Source organism: Mobula birostris, chromosome 4 (genome assembly GCF_030028105.1).
Source record: "Mobula birostris isolate sMobBir1 chromosome 4, sMobBir1.hap1, whole genome shotgun sequence".
Taxonomy (NCBI): domain Eukaryota; kingdom Metazoa; phylum Chordata; class Chondrichthyes; order Myliobatiformes; family Myliobatidae; genus Mobula; species Mobula birostris.
Genome location: NC_092373.1, coordinates 135,887,311 through 135,910,837, shown reverse-complemented (window position 1 = coordinate 135,910,837; position 23,527 = coordinate 135,887,311). Strand labels below are relative to the sequence as shown.

Genomic DNA, 23,527 nt, shown 5'->3' with positions numbered 1-23,527 from the left:
CTTAAATCATTGGATCATGTTTGACTTGTTTGTCCTTTATTGTGACAACTGTATTTCGGAGCAGTAGTAAATCATTTGTCCCTTCAAACCTTGTCTATCATTCAGCACAATTAGAATATGGAGTATTACAACACAGTACAGGCCCTTCGGTCCATGATGTTGTGCCAGCCTTTTAATCTTCTCTAAAATCAATCTAATCCTTCCCTCCAGCATAGGCTTCATTTTTCTATCATCCATGTGCCCCATCGATAAGTTTCTTAATGCCCATAATGTTTCTGCCTCTACTAACACCCTTGGCAGTGCATTCCATGCACCCCCCCCCCCCATATTAGTAAGACTATATATTCTGACCCCCCCTCCCCCCCCCCCATACTTTCCTCCAGTCATCTTGAGTTTTGCCCCTGTGTATTAGCCATTTTGCCCTGAGGGAAAAAGTCCCTGGTTGTCGGCTTGATGTACGACTCATAGTCTTGTACACCTCTATCAAGTCACCTCCTTCATCACTCCAAAGAGAAAAGCCCTGGCTCACTAATCCTATCCTCATAAGACTTGTTCTCTAATTCAGGCAGCATCCTGGTGAATCTAGTCAGCACCCCTCTAAAGCTTCCACATCGTTCCTATAATGAGGCGGCCAGGACTGAACACAGTATTGCAAGTATGGTCTAACCAGGGTTTTGTAGACCATTGCCTCATGGCTCTTAAACTGAATGCCCCTACTAATGAAGGCCAACACACCATATGTCTTCTTAACAACCCTATTAACCTGGTGTGGCAACTTTGAGGGATCTATGGACAGGCACTTGAAGATCCCTCTGTTCCTCCATATTGCTAAGAATCCTTCCATTAACTCTGTATTCTGCCTTCAAATTTGGCCTCCCTAAGTGAAGCATTTCACACTTTTGTGGGTAGAACCCATCTGCTGCTTCTCAGCCGACCTCTGCATCTTGTAATTGTCACGTTGTAACCTATGATAACCTCCTACCCTGGCTACACCTCCAAGCATTATGCCACTGTAAACCTACTAACCCATCCTTCCACTTCTTCATCCAAGTCATTGATACAAACTGCAAAGCAGGGGCTGGTTCTTTGACATGTTCCTACTCTATTTACACTTTCCATCTTCTTAAATATATTTAAAGATTTATCTTCCACAGACTTTTAGAATTAATTTTCTTGCCCCAGGTTCTAGGCTGTGATCCCTGGTTCCAGAATGCCTCAACAGGGGAACATCTCTGCATTTAGCCTGTTGAGTCCTGAGACTTTTCTCCTGAGTACTATACTAGTCAACCCAATCCTCCATGATGGTACCCATTCTTACCAACCCCATCCAATTCCTGGAATTTAACTGGTAGAGTTTGCTGCACTTGCTCTAATCTAACCTTTATTTTAAAGACCAAAACTATTCTTATCTATTCTAGCAGTTACTTCCAAAAAAAAGTTCAAGTTTGTTGAGCATTTTGGTCTTGCAAGTTCCCTGACTTTGTCTCTTCCAATTGATACTTTCCAACTGTTCAGTTTTCACCTCGGCAGAATTCAAAGAGGATTATTTCATGGCTACTGGTTTGTTAATTCACTGAACTAAAATGGATGTAATGTTGTTCTAACTGGTAACTTAATCAAATTTACTGTGATTTTCTTTGCATCTAGACTCTCCAATGGATATGTCAATATCTTCATGTGGTGAAGCAAAACAAGTAAATGCTAATGAATTATCTGAATATGCAGATGATATACATAAATACCTAAGAGAAATGGAGGTAAGAACTTTTGTATAGTTGGTCCATTCCATTTACCTTCATCCCCGATATTTGCAAAGGCGTAATCAATCATAGTTGCGTAACCATATTGTTTATTTTTATTATTAATGTCTAATATACGCATTTTTTCATGCGATGTGGGTGAAGGCTATCATTTATCACTTGTGTGAATGTAATTATCTAAAAGGAATGTATATCAACATTTAGCTGCTCTAACTGTCATATCATGCAGTTTTATCACCTACTTTTATTAGTCCAGTGAATTTGCAAGATGTGTAAGAGGTTTTTGAGTATGACTAGTAAGCCTGAGCCATGGGCTTGATAAAGTCAGACTTGTGCAAAAATCTAACATTTTTCCCCACCTCTTAGTTGAAATGCAGACCCAAAGTTGGCTACATGAAGAAACAACCTGATATAACCAACAGTATGAGAGCTATTCTTGTTGACTGGTTGGTTGAAGTTGGAGAAGAATACAAATTGCAGAATGAAACACTGTATTTAGCTGTAAACTACATCGACAGATTTTTGTCATCCATGTCAGTCCTTAGAGGAAAACTCCAGCTTGTTGGAACAGCCGCCATGCTGTTGGCTTCGTAAGTATGAATTTAATTTCTAGTTTAGTCAGTCTGGTGCATTAATTTTTTTGTCTGAACTAAAGGAGGGGACAGAAGGACCTGGAAAGTACTAGGCATATTCATCCCCTGTATTATGTGAGAATAAATTGTAGCAATTGGTTAAGCTGGTGTAACATTGAATATAGGAAAGTGTGAATTGCCTTCTGTTAAACATGGAGAGAATATATTCTCTATTGGAAAAATAACTAAGGAAATTATCTCAAGACATGCTCGTTAATTTAAAAATGGAGCATGGATAATGAGTGAATATGTAGATTAAGAAGTATTCACATGTTGGGGCCATTTCTGAGGCAGCATGGAACTAACTGGTCAAGGCAGATTGCTTGCATTTAAAGCTGTAAGAGTTGCATGCGGGAAAGGAAAAGCGTATGGGAGTTTGAGGTGTGGGGGGGAGAAGAGAATAGAGATAGGTAGATATAAGAATGACAAAGGATCTAATGCTTTCCCGGCATTATGATGAATAAACTTTTCTCAGTCTTCCAGCTGGATACTGGAATTTGATTCAGAACAGTGGGTACATGGTGCTTATAGAATGGGATACTGAATAGGTTTTCGCAACTGTAACGAAAACCAATTTCCTTCAGGACCAGTAAAGTATGACTATCTATTTAGTGGGGATGTCATTCTTTATCCCTGTGTATTTAGTCCTAATGGGAAAGTTTAAAGTTTGCAGATAGTACAAAGCTTTGCAGTAGGTCATTGATTTGAAAAGGAAAAGATATGCTTATTCATTTTCATTTTCTACAGAAAATTTGAAGAAATATATCCACCTGAAGTAGCTGAATTTGTTTACATAACTGATGATACCTACACAAAGAAACAAGTTCTACGGATGGAACATCTCATTCTTAAAGTTTTATCATTTGACTTGGCAGCACCAACAATAAACCAATTCCTTGTTCAATATGTTGGCCGTGAGAAGGCGAGCAGTAAAGTTGAGAGTCTCTGTATGGTGAGTACTGTTTGTATCCAAGTTGTACCAGAATCTGACTTTAATTATTTTTGCAAGCCGCAGCACTGTTTGGAGTGGCACGGACCATTTAATCTCAAGGATGTGGATTGCTGAAAGGCTACTGTAAATGTTGGCATTCTGCATCATTCTCACAAGAGCTTAGTTATTTAGCACTGAGTTGAAGAGCGATTTCTTTATTTGACAGCAAATTTTTAGTATTTCTTAACTCCGGATTCAATAAGAGGCTTGATGTAAGGGAGATTGGGCACGACTGAGGGTCGATATGAAAGATTGAATGTGATCTTGTGGGCTGAGTAGTCGCTGCTTCTTGTGCACTCTGTAACCAGGATCTCTCTTTTGGCAGTACCTGGGAGAACTAAGCTTGATCGATTCTGAACCATTTCTGAAATATCCACCTTCTGTCCTTGCTGCGTCAGCTTTTTGTTTGGCCAACTATACGATATCACAGGCTGGCTGGGTGAGTCATAAATGGTAATTTTAAATTCTGAATGCATTTATAAAGAAGTTTTCCTTTTGATAATTCTGCAGAAGATCTCAATTTGCTGTTGAGGAGTTGCCCTTTTTTTTTTTTAGTATATTTTCAACAAATACCTGCCATAATCCATGTGTATTACAATTGGTTTAACACATTTCGGTTACTATTGTGCCTTATTCTTGTTTTCTATCCAATTCTACTTTATGTTGCATTCACTCTTTCAATAGCATCCTTTGAACACTACATCAGCTTACCCCCAAATTGACAAAGTCAGGAAGTATTGTCCATGTTTCAGTATTGTTCATTGCTTCAGGTTCATTTGCATCCTGTATCTGGCTTGATACTAATACTTCTGTGCAAAAATAATAATGTTCTTGTCACTTTTAATGTTAAGGTACTTATTGCTTCATTCATGTTCTGTTACCACAACCAATTAAGCTCCAAACTGGGTTGGATATATTCAAGACCCCATTTTGCATTTTTAATATAAAAAGCGACTTTCTTCTATATAATGCACAGGAGAAGCTTCAGTCAAAATAAAACGTGCAACAATACAGCGACTCTTCTATGTGGAATTGTTTGGGTTTTGTATCTCTGGAATGGTGCTTGAACTTGTGCTAATGTCAGTTCAGGTCAGCAATCCAACTGCTCAGTATCTGCATCATCTCTTGTCCCTTAGCCATCTTCACATTGAAATTGAAGTTGAGTTTATTGTTGATATGGACAAAACATGTATGCACAAGTACAACGAAAAGCTTACTTGTAAATGTGTCATGGGTACATAGCATCGGATATGTGACATTCACAAGAAAAAACATTCAGCAAAAACTACGAATTTTACAAAAAAAATAATCTGAGGATTACCATCTCCCTCTTTTTGACAGACTATATAATTCTAGCCTGTTATCAACTGACTTGCTCATGAGACATAGCTTTAATTTTAAATTTGTTTTATAAATTCCTTTGATCTTGCATCCATTTCATCCATTTTAACATAAGTACCACATTGAATATCACTTCATGAAACATTTCAACCTTTTCTTCATACTTAAACCATATATTGAATTCTCAATCATCCATGGTGTGCAACTGAACTCTGCTTTGGTCTGGCTAAAGCCTTATTGCTTGTCATTATGCTCTACAGCTCTTGACATAAAGCTTCACTGAGTGGTGATGTAGTGTTTTTGCATTTTGTAAGATGCAAACTCTCTCAAGCTTCTGATGTTTAAATGATTCAGCAGAAGCCATTGAGTTCATCAACTAAAATCGGTAACTTTGCATTTTCTGACCCCGAATCAACTTAAATCAGTTGTCCGTTCAACCTTTTTATCCATGTTATACCCTCCAACTTGAATATTGTCTGTAAGCTTAATACACCATCTGTACCCTAAATCATTAATATGGAACATAAACTAAAGCAATTTTGGAATAACTCGGCTGCCCAATTACAATCGCTGTGAAACTATCCTTAACATTTAAGTAGTTAGAGGAAGAAAACTCTTTTAATCTAGGTGTCCAATGCTCCTTGACATCTTCTCAGTTTTATCATTCTAAAAGGTCCACATTTGGAGCATACAGGCTTTCTTCCCATTATCGTTCTCTTGACTTTGTCAGGCGGTCTTCTTTTAATAGTCACTATAGCATGAAAGGTCTTCATTCGGTTCACAACTTTGTGAAGGCTCTGTAGAGCATTCCAGTCAATTCCATTTCCCCTGCTATATCCTCATTTTCCTTCACATTTATTTCCTTGAACTGACCCAATTTCCTCTTGAACTCATTTGATCTAACTTTCACCACTCTTGCAGGCAAAATTGCAAGTCTTTATTCCACAGAGCTGCAGCAGTACTGCTGTTTCATCCCCAGTCTCCAACCCCTTCCTCCCCTCACCCAAAGAAAAGCTGATAGGTCAAGCTTTGTAATTTGTGTGAACCTATCATAGTCTGCATCTAACACAAGAAAATCTGCAGATGCTGGAAATTCAAGCAACACACACAAAATGCTGGTGGAATGCAGCAGGCCAGGCAACATTTATAGGAAGAAGTACAGTCGATGTTTCAGGTCAAGACCCTTTGTCAGGACTAACGGGGAGAAAAAGAGATAGTAAGAGATTTGAGAGGGGGAAGGGGAGACCCGAAATGTTAGGAGAAGACATGAAGGGGAGGGATGAAGCCAAGAGCTGGGAAGTTGATTGGGAAAAGGGATACAAGGCTGGAGAAGGGGGAGTATCATGGGACGGAAGAAAAGAAAGGGGAGGGGAGCACCAGAGGAAGATGGAGAACAGGCAAGGAGTTATTGTGAGAGGGAAAGAGGGAAAAAATAAATAATAAATTAGGGATCAGGGGAGGAGGGGCATTAACTAGGGATAGGGTTCCTCTTGTCCTCACCTACCACTCCACCAGCCCTCCGTGTCCAACATATAATTCTCCATAACTTCTGCCATCTCCAACAGGATCCCACCACCAAGCACATCTTTCCCTCCCTTTCCCCCCCCCCCACTTCCTGCTTTCTGCAGGGATGGCTCCCTGCACGACTCCCTTGTCCATTCGCCCCTCTATCCCTTCCCACCGATCTTCCTCCTGACACTTATCCTTGTAAGCAGAGCAAGTGCTACACCTGCCCTTACACTTCCTCCCTCACAAACATTCTGGGCCCCAGACAGTCCTTCCAGGTGAGGCGACACCTCACCTGTGAGTCTGCTGGTGTGATATACTGTGTCCGTTGCTCCCGGTGTAGCTTTCTATATATTGGTGAGACCTGACGCAGATTGGGAGACTGCTTCACTGAACACCCACTCTCTGTCCGCCAGAGGAAGCAGGATCTCCCAGTGGCCACACATTTTAATTCTACGTCCCATTCCCATTCCGATATGTTAATCCACGGTCTCCTCTACTGTTGAGATGAAGCCACACTCAGGTTGGAGGAACAACACCTTATATTCCATCTGGGTAGCCTTCAACTTGATGGCATGAACGTTTATTTCTCTAACTTCTGTTAAAGCCCCTCTTCCCCTTCTTAACCCATCCCTATTTATTTATTTACCTCTTTCCGTCTCATAACTCCTTGCCTGTTCTCCATCTTCCGCTGGTGCTCCCCTCCCCCTTTCTTTCTTCCAAGGCCTTCTGTCCCATGATATTCCCCCTTCTTCAGCCTTTTGCCAATCAACTTCCCAGCTCTTGGCTTCATCCCTCCCCCTCCTGTCTTCTATCATTTCTGGTCTCCCCTCCCCCTCCCACTTTCAAATCTCTTACTATCTCTTTTTTCCGTTCGTCCTGACGAAGGGTCTCGATCCAAAAAGTCCACTGTACTTCCTTCCATAGATACTCTACATCTAATTTCTTTTAAAACATCTTGCCATCTCCTTGTTCCCCACAAGAGGGGGCTAACCCCTAACTTCTCCAGCCTAATTCTAACTCTACTCTGCATCTTTCAGGATCCCTTTGGATATATAGTGACCAGAAATGATCATGCTGCTCCTAGTTTTCCATACCAAAGGCTTATAAATGTTCAGCATAATCTCTGCTTTTGCTTGTGCTGCTAATGAAACTTGAAGGGTTTCAGATCTCTATTATAATGATCTGTACAAATGAGACAAGTTGCACCCGAACCCAAGTGGGGCCAATAACCTTGCAGACAGGTTTGCAAGAGGTGTTAGGAAGGGTTTAAACCAGGGTTTCTCATTCTTTTTTTATGCTATGTACCCCTACCATTATTTGAGGTTCTGAGGACCCCAGGTTGGCAATCCCTGGTTTAAAATAATTTGGCAGGAGTACGGGAACCAGGGTGATAGGGCTTTTGGTTTACATGCAGAGGTGAGTTGTGGTGAAGCACAAGCAGGGGAATGTAATCAAAAGGGGTGATGGATACAGGACTAAAGGTGCTATATTTGAATGCATGCAGTCTACAGAATAAGGTAGATGATCATATAGCACAGTCAAAGGGCAATGTTGCAATAGTCATGGGGAATTTCAATATGCACGTAGATTGGGAAAATCAGGTTGGTGCTGGATCTTAGAATGCCTACAAGATGGCTTTTTAGAGCAGCTTGTGGTTGAACCCACTAGGAGAACCAGCTGTTCTGGATTGGGCATTGTGTAATGAACCAGGTTTGATGAGGGAGCTTAAGGAGGTAGTGATCTTAATGTGATAGAATTCGCCTCGTAATTTGATAGGGAAATACTGAAGTCAGATGTATCAGTATTACAGTGGAGTAAAGAGGATTAGGAGCATGAGAGATGAGCTGGTCTAAGTTGATTGGAAGGGAGCAGTAACAGCAATGATGGCAGAGCATCAATTGTTGGAATTTCTGGGAGCAATTTGGAAGGCAGTATTTATATACTGTAAATAACACATGATAATAAAGAAGTAGTGTTCTTAAAGGCAGGAAAACACAACCATGGCTGACAAGGAAGTCAAAGACCACATAAAAGCAAAGCAGAGGGCATATAATAGAGCAAAAATTTGTGGAGAGTTACGAGGATTGGGAAACTTTAAAACCAACAGATGGCAACTCATATGAGGACGGCTGTTGATTCTGGGACTGTACTCTCTGGAACTTAGAAGAATGAGGGGATATCCCATTAAAACCCATCGAATGTTAGTATCAAATAAAAGTGGGAAGAATGGACATTTTGTCGATTATGATTTTTAGTAACTCAGTACCTTGGGGTAATAGGCACTGTGACTGATTAGACTGGCAGTCACTCCTGTGTCTACCAGAGACTCCAGTCTGAGAACATGTCAATAGAAATCTAAGTGTACTGCTGTTGTGCTCGGTCTGCAAGGATTTTTTAAATTCTTAAGCACAAGGTTCATAGATAGGAGAACATTAACATTAAAGAGGGGTAATGCCCAACTTAGAACTTCATAGTGTAAAGACTGAGGGATTACTTTGAGGAATGTGCCATGGCTACCGTGGCTCCCCAGAATGATGTGTGCTAGAGAAATCTGCAATCAAGCAGATATCTGTTCACAGTTCCTTGGATTAGAGGTGACAAAGGAGGCACTTGGCTATGAGCTGCTAACCCCATCGATCCAGTGACGTATCCAAATTTTATTGCCCCACTGAACTGACTTACTAAAAGTAAAGAAAACAAATAACAATTCGTTTGGTTTGCAACCAAGTCTTCTACTGAAATATAAATTGGGTTCAATTTTTGGCTACCAATTTCCGATAACTGTGAATAGGTATGTTTACTTTTTGGGGTCTGGGGTTTTTCTAGCAAGATGATTTTCGTTGTCCTTGTGTTGAGTCCACTTCAGGCTCATCTGAAGGTATTCCCATAAAGCTATTGGTAAGGAGTTCTTGGTACTTGATCATTAACAGTGATTCAGTTGGAGATGGTGTGTGATTTGGAGGGATCCATATAGTAGTGTTGTTCCTGGGTACTGACGTTTTTAATAGAGATCGTGACTTTGGGAGCAGTTGTTCAAGAGACTGGCACCTAACTGTAGTGTATTTTGAGTATGCACACTGAAGTTTAGGTTGGTAGATGGAGTACCATCTGATTCTTCTCCTCCCTCCCCACCATCCTCAACACGGATGCCCACCAGGGCTATGTACTGAGCCCGTTGCAGTACACGCTGCTCCCATGTGACTGCACAGTCAAGCACCCGAAAAATCATGATGTCAGATTCACTGATGACATGACGGTGGGGCTCACCACCAACAAGCTGACCTACAGAAGAGGTGGAAGATCTCAAGGACTGGTGCCAGGCAAATGCCCTCTTCCTCAATGCCAACATAACAAAAGACTTCTGGGGAGTTTGTGACACTCGCGTCCCACACCCCCTTTGCATTAGTGGCACAGCAGTGCTAACTACAAATAGTTTCAAGCTCCAGGGAGTACACACACAACCTCTCGTGGTCTATGAATACATCATGCACAGTCAACAAAGATGATCAGCGCCTCTACTTTGAGGGGGCTGAAGAGAATTGGATGCTCACATCATTACACAGATGTGTAGTAGAGAGCATCAGAGTATGCTGTCAGTAGTAGGAGGCTGTGTAGCATCTATGTCAGGGCCACCAGATTCAAAAGTAGTTACTTTCCAAGCAGTAAGTCTGATCAACACCTCCACCACTACTTTTGTTATTTCCTGTCAGTCGCCTTATTTAGACCCTAGTGTCACTTTATGGACTTTTCATTCAATCTATTTATATCAGCTATCATTTTTTTAAATTTTATTTTTATTTGGATATGGAATTCACAAGTATCATGTACTTTTTCCACACATAACCTTTTCCATTTTTTTATGTGTAAAACTATAATTATTTATACATTAAGTACACATTGAGATGATATAAAATGAAATTAGACACTTAAATAGGTAATTATGTACAGTGGTAATTCTAATCTATTAGGCTAAGTAATGGTATTAGTTGTTAAGAAACATAGTAACAATAGTTTCCATAAATCTCTTCTGGTCCAAAATGTATGTAAGCCTATGTAACAACCATTGTAGGTGTTTATATCCTAACTTGTTCATGCTTGCTCCTGCCCCCAGACATAATTATCCAATCCCTATGTACTTATTTACTTTATCATTTCTTATCCCTTTCCCAAATCTTTTCCTTTACTTGTATTAATTCTCTATTTTCCAAAAGAAAACAAAAACGGTAAACATTTAGACTAGGGGTGCTTACGTTAGCAATATTACTGTGTTGATGAGAAGAGCAGTATAAATCATTTGGAGAGTCATCTAAAGTCTGCTCGCATTGGGGTTATATATTCAATCCATTTCTTCCAGATTTGATACAACTTTTCTTTTTGAATTCTCAGGGAGTAAGTCAACTGTTCCATTTTAAATATTTCCAAGATAATTTCGTACCAATCTTCTAATGTAGGTGGTATTGGATTTAGCCACTTTCTAGTGATTGATTTCTTACTTGCCGCTAAGAGGGCCTGCAGCAACTTTATATCTTCCTTCTGTTCAACAAACAATACATGCCCCAAATAGAGCGTCTCAAAGTTCAGAGGTATCTGGAACCTAAGTACCTTAATTAATGTTCTATGAATACTTTCCCAATATATACTTAATTTAGGGCAATCCCAGAAAATATGAAAATGATTTGCCTCCTTGGAGCCACACCTTCTCCAACACATCACGTTTGTATCTCTATATTTTTCCTGATGGGTCTTGAAGTATCTTATAATATTTTTCCAACAATGTTCTCTTCAAGTCAAAGAATTAGTCGTGGACCACTGAAAGCTGCATATTTTCCCCCATGCCTCCTCTGAAAGTACCAACCCCGCTTCTTTCTCCCACTTCTCTTTAATATACAATGTGTTTACATTTTTAGCATGGGAGAGTGCATTATATAATCGAGGAACTGATTTACTAGGTATTGAACTGCAAGCCGAATTCAGGATCTTGAAAAATTCTAATTCTACTGTTGATAGGTCTGTATATCTACAACTCTGGTTAACATAGTTTCGTACTTGAAGGTACCTAAAAAAAGTCATTATGTTCTAGGCCATGTTTGTCCTGCAGGATTTGGAAACTTTGTAATACTCTTTTATCTATAAATGAGAGGTAGGTTGTAAGACCGACCTTTATCCATAATTTAAATCTTTTATCTCCTCTGTTGGGAAGGAATTCGGTATCATATGCACACCATCTGAAGAGTTTTAACATGTTATTAATTCCACACGAATTAATCACCTTCTGCCATACTTTTAATGTAAGATTTATCCAACTGTTTTTAAATTTTTCCAATTGGGCCATCAATCCTTTGTCAGCTATTGAGGCCTGTAGAGGAAAACTGTCAACTAATCCAAATTCTATTTCCTTCCATCTAGCCTTATATTCCCTATTACACCAATATAATAGAGGGGTTATCTGTGAGGCATAAAAATAATTTCTCAGGCAAGGAAGAACCATACCTTCTCCTTCCTTCCCTAACTGTAAGGTGTTATATCGAATTCTAGGTTTCTTTCCTTGCCAAATGAAGCAGGAAATCCATTTGTCCCATTCCCTGAATTGATTATCATCCACCTCCACCGGTAAAGTACGGAAAAGATACAGTAACTGAGGAAGAATATTCATTTTTATAGTATTTATCCTTGAACTTAAACTTAAAAAGGGGATAAGATTCCATCTATGCATATCTGCTTTTATCTCTGAGATTAATGGCCCATAATTTACCTGTGCCAGCGTTGAAAGATCCTTCGGCAGGGTTATTCCCTAAATATTTTAATGATTTAGCTTCCCACTTAAGATTGTATGTATCCTGCAATTTTTTGGATGGTGTGTAATATAGGGACATAACCTGCGTTTTCTTTACATTTATTTTATAACCTGATATTTTCCCAAAGTCATCCAACAGTGTAAACAATCCTATAAATGATTTTTCTGGTTCACTCAGAAGACCAAAACATCATCTGCGAATAATGCCACTTTCTGTTCAATCCCTGCCACCTTGATACCTTTTACGATTTCGCTCTGTCTTATTAGTTGGGCAAGTGGTTCAATATATAGCGCAAAAAGGAGAGGAGAAATTGGACATCCCTGTCTAGTGCCCTCTCTAAGATGAAAGAGTCAGAGAGGTCCCCATTTATCTTAATTCGGGCTGTAGGGCTGTCATATAGAGTCTGAATTACTTTAATAAACTTGTCTTGAAAGCTGAATCTTCCTAACACTGTATAGGAATGCCCAACTAACCGAATCAAAAGCTTTCTCAGCACCTAATCCTACTACCATTGTCTCTGTCTCGTTCTTATTAACCTGTTCTAATATGTGTAGAGTTCTCCTTATGTTGTCCTGTGTTTGTCTTTGTTGAATAAATCCAGTCTAGTCTAAGTGGATTAGGCCAGGTAAGAGCTTTTCCAATATGCACGCTGATATAGATGTAAATAGTTTGTAATCTAAATTAAGAACACTAATTGGCCGATAATTGCCACATTCTAGTTTATCTTTACCCTCTTTAGGAATAACTGAAATAATCGCTTCTCTCCAGGAAGGTGGAGTTTCTCCTCTCTGCAAGATCCAATTAAAGGCGTTAAGTAGTAATGGGGCTAACTGTGTCTTCAGGGACTTGTACCACTCTGAGGTAAACCCATCAGAACCCGGGGACTTTCCAGCTTTAACCTAGAGATGGCCACGTTCAGTTCTTTGGCAGTTACTGGTTCTAATAAACTTTCATTTTGTAAATCTATAAGTTTAGGTAGATCTAAAGAATTCAATAAACTGTCTATATAGGGCTCATTGGGGGCCCGGGGTTAGGAGTACAGCTCTCGATAATATGTTTCAAGACTCTCTTGAATTTTCCCTATTGTACTCTCCACAAGCTTTGTCTTTGGATTCTTTATTTTATGAATTGTATTGTCTGCTTGTTGTTTTTGTAATTTATATGCTAATAATCTAGTTGATTTACCTCCTACTTCATAATTCTTTTGTCTCAGGTAAAGAAAATTTCTTTGAGTTTCCAATGTATAAATACTGTCAGTTTCACTTTGCAATTTCCTAATTTCCTGTTTTAGATTTGAATTACTTTTGTTGCTATCTACAACTTGAAGTTGTTTTAATTTTCCTTGAAGGTCTGCTAATCTTTGTGCATTGATTTTTTTCATGTGAGTGGTAATAGAAATAATTTTCCCTCTCAGTACAGCTTTCAATGTATCCCATAAGATCACTGGTGATGTTTCTCCCGTGTCATTAAGATCTAGATATTCTTTGATTTCTCCCCTTAATCTCTCCATTACTTTTGGGTTATTGAGTATATGTGAGTTTAGCCGCCATAGTGTTTTCCTCATTTTTCTTTCCAGGATTAGAGACATAGAGACCGGGCTATGATCCGACAGATCAATTGTTGCAATATTACAGTTTTTTATCCTGAATCTATCTGTATTAAAGATAAAGAAATAGTCTATCCTTGAATAGGTCGAATGAGGGAAAGAGTAATGTGTATAATCTTTACTAGTGGGGTGTAATTCCCTCCACACATCTATAATTCCCAACTCCTCCATCAATAAATTCATTTTCCGAGTCAGAGGTTTATTCTGAGTAACTATTCTTGAAGAATCTAATACAGGATTTAATCTAATATTAAAATCCCCTCCACAAATTACTACCCCTTGAGAACTGACCATTAGGTCAAAAATGTGTCTATAAAATGACCATTCACAACCTGGAGGAGCATAAACATTCAGCAGTGTTATTTCTGTACCTTCTATTCTTCCTGTAATTTTTACAAACCGTCCATCTTTGTCTTTAGTCTCTGAAATATGTTCATAATTAAGAGTACTTGATATTAAAGTAGCTACCCCTCTTTTGTGACTCAATTTATATGATGAATAAAATACATGCTTAAAGCCCATTCTTTTTAATTTTCCATGTTCAGATTGGCTCATATGTGTTTCCTGCCCTCTCTTTTTTCAAATTAGGCATAATCTTATTTCTTTTAATTGGATTCAAAACCCCATTAACATTATAGGAAATTATTTTTACCAATTCAGTTTGCATTTTTCTCTAGTAGAAAAAAAACTCTCCTTTTCTAACCAAACAGTAAGCAATCCCTTCTCAACAGTAAACCAAGACATATAACCACACCCTAGACATTTTTGAACGTATAACATTTGAAAATTTTTCCCGACTTCCCACAGTGAGGCCTGAGCACCGACCCGCCTCAGTTCAGAGGGATAACCTCTATCTTCACCCTGTGTTAGAGGGCCCTCAGCAGTTTGAATAATCATAGAGAATTTTCTTCTATTTATGTCTCGACCATATTGCTATCATTCAAGTTATTCCGTCTAGTTTATTTTCAGATACCAGCTTTCATTTTACCTTTAAGTCCGAATTGCTCTTTTCAGTCATTTCTCTTAATTAGTCTGTATTCTCTGTACATTCGCGTTTGAATATTTGCAGCTTTTCCTTGTAGTTTGACACTCTGGTTTGTGTGGAGCATCCTCGCCCCACTAACTGCCACGACTTCTGCCGAATCCTCTCCAGTAGCGACTCCGGTTGGGTGATAACTTTAATAGGTAGTCCCCGGTCTGCCAGGTCCAATGTTGCCTCCTCCACCATAGCGTAAGTTTTTGTCCTTTCGTCGTAAAAGACTCTCAGCCGAGCTGGATACAGGGTCTGAAATCTGATGTTGTTTTCCTTCAGGACCCTCCGTGTTTCCGCATATTCCTTCCGCCTGGCAAGAATCTCCGGTGTGTAGTCGTGGTCTAAACTGATTTTACAGTTGCTCCACATGAAACCTTTCTTTTGCCATGCCCGTTTAAGCACCTCTTCCTTCGTTCTGTAACTGAGAAATCTGACCAGAATCGATCTGGGCTGGGCACCTGCCGGAGGCTGTGGTGCCAACGCGCGGTGAGCTCTTTCTATCTGTAGGTCTTTTGTGGCCGGTATATCAAGGTTCTCTCTAAACAGCTTCTCCATGAAGGGAATCATCAATCCGGGTTTACCTTCAGTTCCTTCGGGAACTCCGTAGATCCTCACATTTTCCCTTGAGCAGCTTTCTTGATCTATTAGTTTCCACTGGAGCTGCTCTTGCAGCTTTAGCATTTCTGCTATTACTTCCTCGGCGTTTTGTAGCTTCTCTTCAATTCCAACAATCCTCGCTTCGGCTTCATCTATCCTCAAGTTAGTTTTTACTATTTCTCCTTTAATATCCTCCAGCTATTTGCTGTTATCTTGTTGGAACTCGTGAATCTCTCCGAGAATCAAAGACAGAGTCACCGATTTCCCCCTCATTCTCTCCGTCCTGGCTTGCCGTGGGGGAGCTAGGCCCATCGCCTGGCTGCGTCTCTTTGTGTTTATCAGCCTTCGGAGCGGACTTTTTAATCTTGTTCTTAGACATCATCCTTGCCCCTTTTATTAATATAGTTATGCAATATGAAGTATTTGTCTAAATTCGATTTTGGGGCAGTTTACTTTTTTTGTCGAGAGACCTTTTCCTTAGGCCGCCATTCCCTTGATGACCCGGAAGTCCCATATCAGCTATCTTCTATAGTTATATTCATTGTATTTTATTTTTATTATGCTCTCTTTTTAGTATGTGCTGCATTGGATCTAGAATAAAAATTATTTTGTACTCCTTTACACTTGTGTACAGGAAAAGACATTAAACAATCTTGAATCTTTTTCCTTGGCAGAGGTCCTCCCTAAGGTATGATATGGTTTGGGTTTGTAACCCGTATGGTTTGCAAATTGGAAATGCAGACACCCAGCAATGTATTTATAATTCTAAAAAAACAGGCCAACCAAGAGCAATAGGTAGTTAAACCGTAGGGGCTTAACTTGATCATTCCAATTCAGTGCAAAATGCAATGATATCTATGCAAGCATCATTCCCACATGGCAGAAGATTCCTACCATAATGGAGGGTCCAATCGCTCTGGGATTGTACTACAGGGCCTCCAGTAGGCACCAGGATATTGAAGTACAGGTATGCAGACAGATTAAGGACAGGTGTAAAAGCAATACAGTTGTTGTGGGGGACCTCAAATTCCCTAATATAAACTGGGATCTCCTTGGTGCAAGTGGTCTAGATGGGGCAGTATTTAAGTGGATCCAGGAAGGCTTCTTAAATAAGTGGATAGACCAATAAGAGGAGTGGTGTACTGGATCTGCTGCTGAGTGTTGAACCTGGCCAGGTGACTGACTTTTCTGGGAACAGTTGACAGTTAGAGAACAGTTGACCACACAACATCTTAAGTTTAAAGATGGTTATAGATGAGGGTAAGTGTGGACCTTGCTGGAGAGTATTAAACTGAAGCAGAGCAAATTACAAGAGTGTTAGCCAGGAACTAGGGAAAGTTGATTGGGAACAGCTGTTTGGGGGCGGGGGCAAGTCCACATCCAACATATTTAAAAACCAACTGTACAGAGTACAGGACAGGTATGTTCCAGTCAGAAGGAAGGACAGATGGCAGATTAAGAGAACCTTGGATATTGAGGGAGGTAATGAATTTGGTCAAGAAGAAAAAGGAAAAGTATGTAAAGCTTTGGAAGCTAGAATCAAACGGAGCCCTTGGGGATTGCAAAGAAGCTAAAAAAGATTTTGAAGAGAATTAGGAAAACCAGGAGGGGCCATGAAGAGTGCTTGGCTAGTAGGATTAAAGAGAATGCCAATGCATTCTGTACATCAGGACCAAGAGGCTGGTTAGTCCTGACGAAGGGTCTCAGCCCGAAACGTCGACTGTACCTCTTCCTAGAGATGCTGCCTGGCCTGCTGCGTTCACCAGCAACTTTGTGCGTTGCTTGAATTTCCAGCATCTGCAGAATTCCTGTTTGCGGAAAATTCTGGCAAATGGAGTTTAAAGTGCTTAAGTGTAGAGTTGAGCACTAAGGGATCAAAAAGCAGACTTTTGTCCTGCAAATGAGTTGAAGTTCAGAGGGATTTAGATGTTCTAGTGCAAGAATCACAATTAGCAGGCAGTTCAAACAAATTGAAAAGGCAAATGGCATGTTTGTCTTTATTGCAAAGCTGATTCTAATTTAAAAATATGGAAGTTTTCTTTTAAAAAAAGATGCAAGATCCTGGGAGTGGGAGAAGATTTAAATACAAATTGACATAAAATTGAGAATTGTGAGGAACTGGCACGTGGTTGAAGGCTTGATCTTGTTGGAGATATCAATCTACTCTTTTCTTTTGTGTTAATTTTTGCTTCTCTTCCTTCCCCCACCCAACCAAATGTAATTTGCTTTCTTCTAGTGTGGAGTTCACCTATTCAACTACCATGCATCATTTGCCCTTTTTTTTTTTTGAATCTTTGGATTGTGGCTTTTGTTTCCCCTACTTTTTGCTCAGTGATAGATGTGGTATTTGCTGCTCTGCATATTCTGGATTTAGCAAACTTTATAAATGCAGTGTACTGACCAGCTTAAGAGTAGCTTGGTGCCAGCAGTTTTCTAAGGCGCCTCCAGCTGCGATGAGCACCATTTCCCCCGTTGTTTTATGGTATAAATGCAAGTTACATGTTGCCAAGGTATTGCCTTCTCCAACCCAGCCATCAAGTAAGACAAAAACAGCAAAATTATCACCTCTGTTTTGCAAATCTTGTTAATTTTATTGGATGCTCAACTGTGAACAACTTTGTATAGATCACGTTGGGTATTAAAATATCCCTTTTCTCAGGTGTAACATGAACCTGAACTGAGATTTGAGAAACAATCTATTGATTAAACCAGATTTCCAACTGTTCTGCCATTTGTTTGCATTTCATGTTTCCGATTACTGTTTTCTTTTGTCCTTTGTACTAGTTTGAAGATTTTTTTTCCTTGCCTCTAGGAATACTCAGTAGACTTTTTGGCCCTTCAGCCTTTTAGTCCTTGATTCAGAAGGAATACTAAAGTGTTATAGCTAAACTGCTGGCTTCTTTAGATGTGTTATTCATTTGCCCTTTTAAATTGGTATGTATGTCTTTCATTAGAATTTTATTTTTCTTAATTAACTTGATGCATTTTCTTTACAGCCTAGGTCATTGGCTCAGTTAACTGGGTATGTCTTGGAAACCTTAAAGCCATGTGTGACAGACCTTTATCAAAACTACCTCAAAGCACCAGAACATGCACAGCAAGCAGTAAGAGAGAAATACAAGAGCTCAAAGTGAGTATGGTGTGAACTGCCTAATTTGTTGTCAAAGCAAAAGATTGAGATGATTGAGACTTTAGTTTTGGTTTAGCTTGTCTTGTTACACTTATAGGATTAATTAAAAAAGACTGGTAATTGCAAATGCAGTGCCATATGTGGAGTCAAAAAGCTGACAAGCACCACACCGAATAGAATCTGAAGCATAATGACAACTGGAAGAAGAGAATTCTTGTGTTCCATGTTTAAATTACATGGCAATTTTGTGTTTTAAAGAACTCATCAAATGAAATTTGGTGCAATGTTGAAATCTGTTTGGGCAGTAAATCAAACAGTAAACAAACTAAACAACACACATCAAAGTTGCTAGTGAATGCAGCAGGCCAGGCAGCATCTCTAGGAAGAGGTACAGTGGACATTTTGGGCTGAGACCCTTCGTCAGGACTAATGGAAAGAAGGGCTAGTGAGAGATTTGAGAGGGGGAGATCCAAAATGACAGGAGAAGACAGGAGGGGGAGGGATGGAGCCAAGAGCTGGACAGTTGATTGGCAAAAGGGATATGAGCGGATCATGGGACAGGAGGCCCAGGGAGAAAGAAAAGGGGGAAGGGGGAGAAAAACCAGAGGATGGGCAAGGGGTATAGTGAGGGGGACAGAGGGAGTAAAAGGAGAGTGAGAGAAAGAATGTGTGTATATAAACAACGGATGGGGTACGAGGGGAAGGTGGGGCATTAGCGGAAGTTTGAAAAGTCAATATTCATGCCATCAGGTTGGAGGTTACCCAGACGGTATATAAGGTGTTACCACCAACTTTTATGTGTGTTGCTTAAAATCCCAGCATCTGCAGATTTCCTCGTGTTTGTGAAAGTAAACAAACTAAATTAGTTTAGCTAATTTGTAAGCTGTTAAACTTCCCTTCAAAGTATCATTCATTTCATTACAGTGGAATACTTCAAGCACTGTTTAAGGAAGTAATTTGGGTTGATGTTCTTTGACCTTGCTACTAGTTGGCTGTTATTGCACCTGAATATTTCTCACCAGAGTGAAACGAGTGTAGGATCAGGATCAATCAGCTGTGTTTTGTAATATTTGCTCTTTGGTCGTCTAACCCAGTGGTCCCCAACCTTTTTTGCACTGCAGACCGGCCCAGGGTGGGGGGGGGGGGGGTAGGGTTGCCAACGGACAAGAGAGTAGCAGTCAAATACGCTGGGTTTTCCCCAGGAAAGACTACAATAACCATGAAGCCTTGCGTGGGCACCAGTGCGCATGCGTGATTTGGCATGCGTGTACGATTCTTTTTCTACCAATCGTTTTTGGTGATTCTGTTCGGTGGGGGGGGGGGGTCTTATTCATGACCAGAATATCGGTGATAAGTGGCTAATACACTCAATTTCCTTTCTAAAAGGGTTTATCTAACGAATTTAATATTAAACACACAGTGCATATTTTCCTTGCATGAATATAGTGATGTCAATTATCAGGGGAGCTTGAAGTAAATGTTGAACGAACTTCCAGTAGAAGTGGTAGAGGCAGGTTCGATATTATCATTCAAAGAAAAATTAGAGTAGCGTTAAAATTAGAGTAGGTGAGAGTAGTGTTCGGCATGGACTAGAAGGGCAGAGATGGCCTGTTTCTGTGTTTTATTTGTATATGGTTATATAAGTCAATAGCATCATAACATTTTAAGTAACGTTTGGATACTAAACACGCAACACATGTTTTTCCCGTATGAACATATAAAATCATTGCAACACACCAATATCGCTGAATCAGTGGGAACCCCGGGCTTGTTTTCCTTCAACAACACGGTCCTATCAAAGGGTGATGGGAGACAGCGATAGTCGAACGGGGTTCCTTATGTCCAGTCTGTTCCGCAGTTTAGTTTTCGTTGCATTCATTGCAGAGATATGTTGGAAATGGAAGCAACGTTTTCAGTGCTTTCATGGCTATCTCAGGAGTTTTAGCCTTGACTTTGATCCGGAATGCCGGCAGAGATGTTATGTCAAACATACTTCTCAGCCCACTGTCGTTTGCAAGCTCGGAGTTGATCTCCTTCCCGCACTGACATGGATGACGCGCGGGTAATGACCTCGTGTGCGTAATGGCTCAACAGTGGCCGTGACAGGGAATGAGGGAAGGTGCAGCTGACTCATATCGCCAAATCATATAGCTTCCTCGCGGCCCGATAGCGCATGCTTTGCGGCCCAGTGGTTGGGGACCACTGATCTAACCTCCTTAGATTATTAGACCACTGGAAGAGGTTGAGAAACTTACAACTAGTGGTGGGGGCGGGGGGGGGGGGTTGGCGGGAATTAAAATCTGTCAAAATTGTGTATTGTTTCTAGTCTGTGAATGGTGTAAATGTGAGTAATGTAGTGTATTGAATAAGTATTTACGTGCCATTTAGTTAAAGCATGAACAGTGTGTACCCTTTGCTCTATTGGAGAGCAAGTGTATGATTTATGACATTGCCAATGTGCTTTGGGTTTCGAATTCAGCACTTCATTACTTCAAAGCTAAGTTTAAAAAATGCCATGCCTTTTCACTTTTATTTATTTTTCTTTCTCTTGTAGGTATCACTCTGTGTCAGTCATTGATCCTCCACTATCTTTGAACCTGCTATTTTCACAGTGATGCATCATCGTTGCCTAGTGTTTATATTGCATACATTTGTAAAATCTGGAGACCTTTTTGTACAGCATAGTATTTTTGAGGACAAATGTGGGATTTCAACTTGCCACTACATCTTTTAGCACTGGATAACTGCAATCTACACCATTAGTAATTTTGATGACTTGTGTATGCTTTAAGCATTGTTTTATACTTGTATATTTTATGAATTATGAACATATGTGCAATCCCATTGTGTACATCTTTTATATTTAGAGCTAAAATAACCAAACCCAGATTAGCAAATAGGGCAAGTATTTTTTTCTTGATTCACGGGAACTATGTGCATTCAATTTTTTATGGTGTATTAGGTATTTTGAAACGATGGCATCTTGATTTTTTAATAATCTTGACTGGTTTTGACTAATAGGGGAATTAAACATGTTAAGCAACTTGAATAAAGCCGGAATGACCCAATACATCCATTTAGGGGAAAGGCTCATGAATAAGTTATAGTAACTTGAAAAAACAAAAGCCTGTTGTAATATGATCAATATTATGTCAAAATTGTATCTTCACTAGTTAAACCAAGTATCAACAAGCTCTAGCTGAGGATTAGCTACTTAGTGCTAATGGTTCCATTTCCTGCTACTATCATGTGGGATAAAAATTCTTGAAGTGCAGCTATATGTGAATATTTTGTAATTCATAAGGATATTAAATCTAATTGTCTAGAACAGAATGTTGCCTTCATCAGTAATTTGCCTTTCAGAATACTGCCTTCTATGTGATTAGCATTCTAGCTTTTTTATTTTATTGTCTTCTGAGCTTAAAGCATTGATTTTTTTTTTCCATTTCTAGTATGACAAAAGTAATGGGATTTTGCTTCTAACTGAACAATTGACACCACAACACAACCATAGCATTTTTAAGGAACCCTTCAATACTCTTTTGTTGGAATGCCTGTACTAAATATGTTCAAATACCTTTAAGTACTTTGGGAGAGAGGAAAATGAGTCCAGCTACCATGTCTATTTGAATAGCTTCCTTGTGTGAATTATGGAACATGTAGTAAATAAATACATTGGTTCTAATGTCTGGTTTAAATAGTGCTAGATACCAGGATTCTTAAAGCATTACATAAAAAAAACATGTATTTCTGCAGAAATGTAGACAAAAGGTGTGCAGAGAGGATTGTGAGCCAGCATGGGGGAGGCTTAGTGACAAATGTGTGAATTTGGTTGCATCGTAAATTGGTTGAAAGAAGCAGAGGCAAATTGGGTAGCAGGGAAGTAGAATAAAGAGAGATCAGGAAATACAGATTAATTTACTTGAGTGTTGGGGGGGGGAGAGAACTAAATGTTGCATTTGGCAATTGATAGACAATACATATATTGATCTCCATCATTTTTCTGCAAAGGGAATGATAATGGTTGGGATGTCAGCAGTAGATTTCAAAATTGTTAACTATTGTAGCAATTTTTCAATTTGTGTGTTTTGTTTAAATACATATTTGAGTGCACAAATAGCTTCCAATTTCAACATCAAGTTTTACACACATTTAAAATAATGTAAGCCTTTTCCCCACATTGCAATCCAGAACCTATCCATATATTCCTTTTGGCAAAATTTGGTATATCTTATGTGGCACTCATTATTTTCAAGTAGTTTAAGTAAAATTCAATTATTTATACTGAAACCATTTCCAGAGTCATTCTGAGTAGCAGCTCCTTTACACTGTGATGGAAGTCTCCTTTTAATACCTTAATTCCCCACCCTTCAAATCCTTCAGTTTAACTTGTCTTGATTGCCTGGTCTGAATATGTCTTGCACTTTTTTCATTGGCAGTAAATGTTAATTACTTATACACCAGCCCATAATCAGGCTGCTTATACACATGGCACTTGTTTCAAACCCCATTGTCTGAACAGACTTCCTTTCATGTTCTTGCTCTGCACTAAATATTTGCCACTAGTTCCCTTGCTTCTGGAGAAGCACTATTATTTTTTTTTTGTTTAACGCAAACTGGAATCTACTGTAACTATAAATAGTTGCCAGATTCTGAGATTACTTGGAAAACAAGTTGGTCATGATAGAACTGAGAATCAATTCTGCCTGATTAAGTAAATTGAATTATTTTATTTGGAATTATGTGGTCTTTTACCAGAAACTTGCCTCCAAAGTTAAAACTTGACCCTGATAACTAACTAAAACTTGGTTAATAAGATTTTGAATTGAGAAGGGGAGTTAATGCCCTAGGGAGTGCATAGTTGGAGGGAGGGTGTCAACTGAAGACAAACTATACAGTTTAATATTTGGAGATGCGTATGAAGCCAGAAATGGAAGCAAAATGAAACTGTTAGACTGTATTGATGTGGGAAAATCCAAGTTAAAAGGTTGGTCATAGCAAGGTTGCCTAGATATATTTTAAGAGGTGTTTGTGAAGTGGAAACTGGCAGTCATGCAGATTTCATGTGTTCAGAAGTTCATCTTGCACTCATTTTAAAGTGTCAGTTTTGCAAATTCAAGATCAGTAGGTGCG

The 23,527-nt window shown here is 39.4% G+C and overlaps 1 protein-coding gene across 1 annotated transcript in view; it reads left to right on the top strand.

The window, feature by feature from the left end:
- The window catches only part of ccna2 (cyclin A2), a 33,494-nt gene extending 11,152 nt beyond the window's left edge, over nucleotides 1–22,342 (top strand). Inside the window, exons 3-8 of the mRNA XM_072254729.1 lie at nucleotides 1,648–1,757; nucleotides 2,127–2,350; nucleotides 3,140–3,344; nucleotides 3,709–3,822; nucleotides 18,261–18,394; nucleotides 20,949–22,342. Of these exons, the coding sequence (XP_072110830.1) occupies nucleotides 1,648–1,757; nucleotides 2,127–2,350; nucleotides 3,140–3,344; nucleotides 3,709–3,822; nucleotides 18,261–18,394; nucleotides 20,949–21,009 (848 nt within the window). The 3' untranslated portion in view covers nucleotides 21,010–22,342. The remainder of the gene's footprint in view (nucleotides 1–1,647; nucleotides 1,758–2,126; nucleotides 2,351–3,139; nucleotides 3,345–3,708; nucleotides 3,823–18,260; nucleotides 18,395–20,948) is intronic.
- The last annotated feature ends 1,185 nt before the right edge of the window (nucleotides 22,343–23,527 follow it).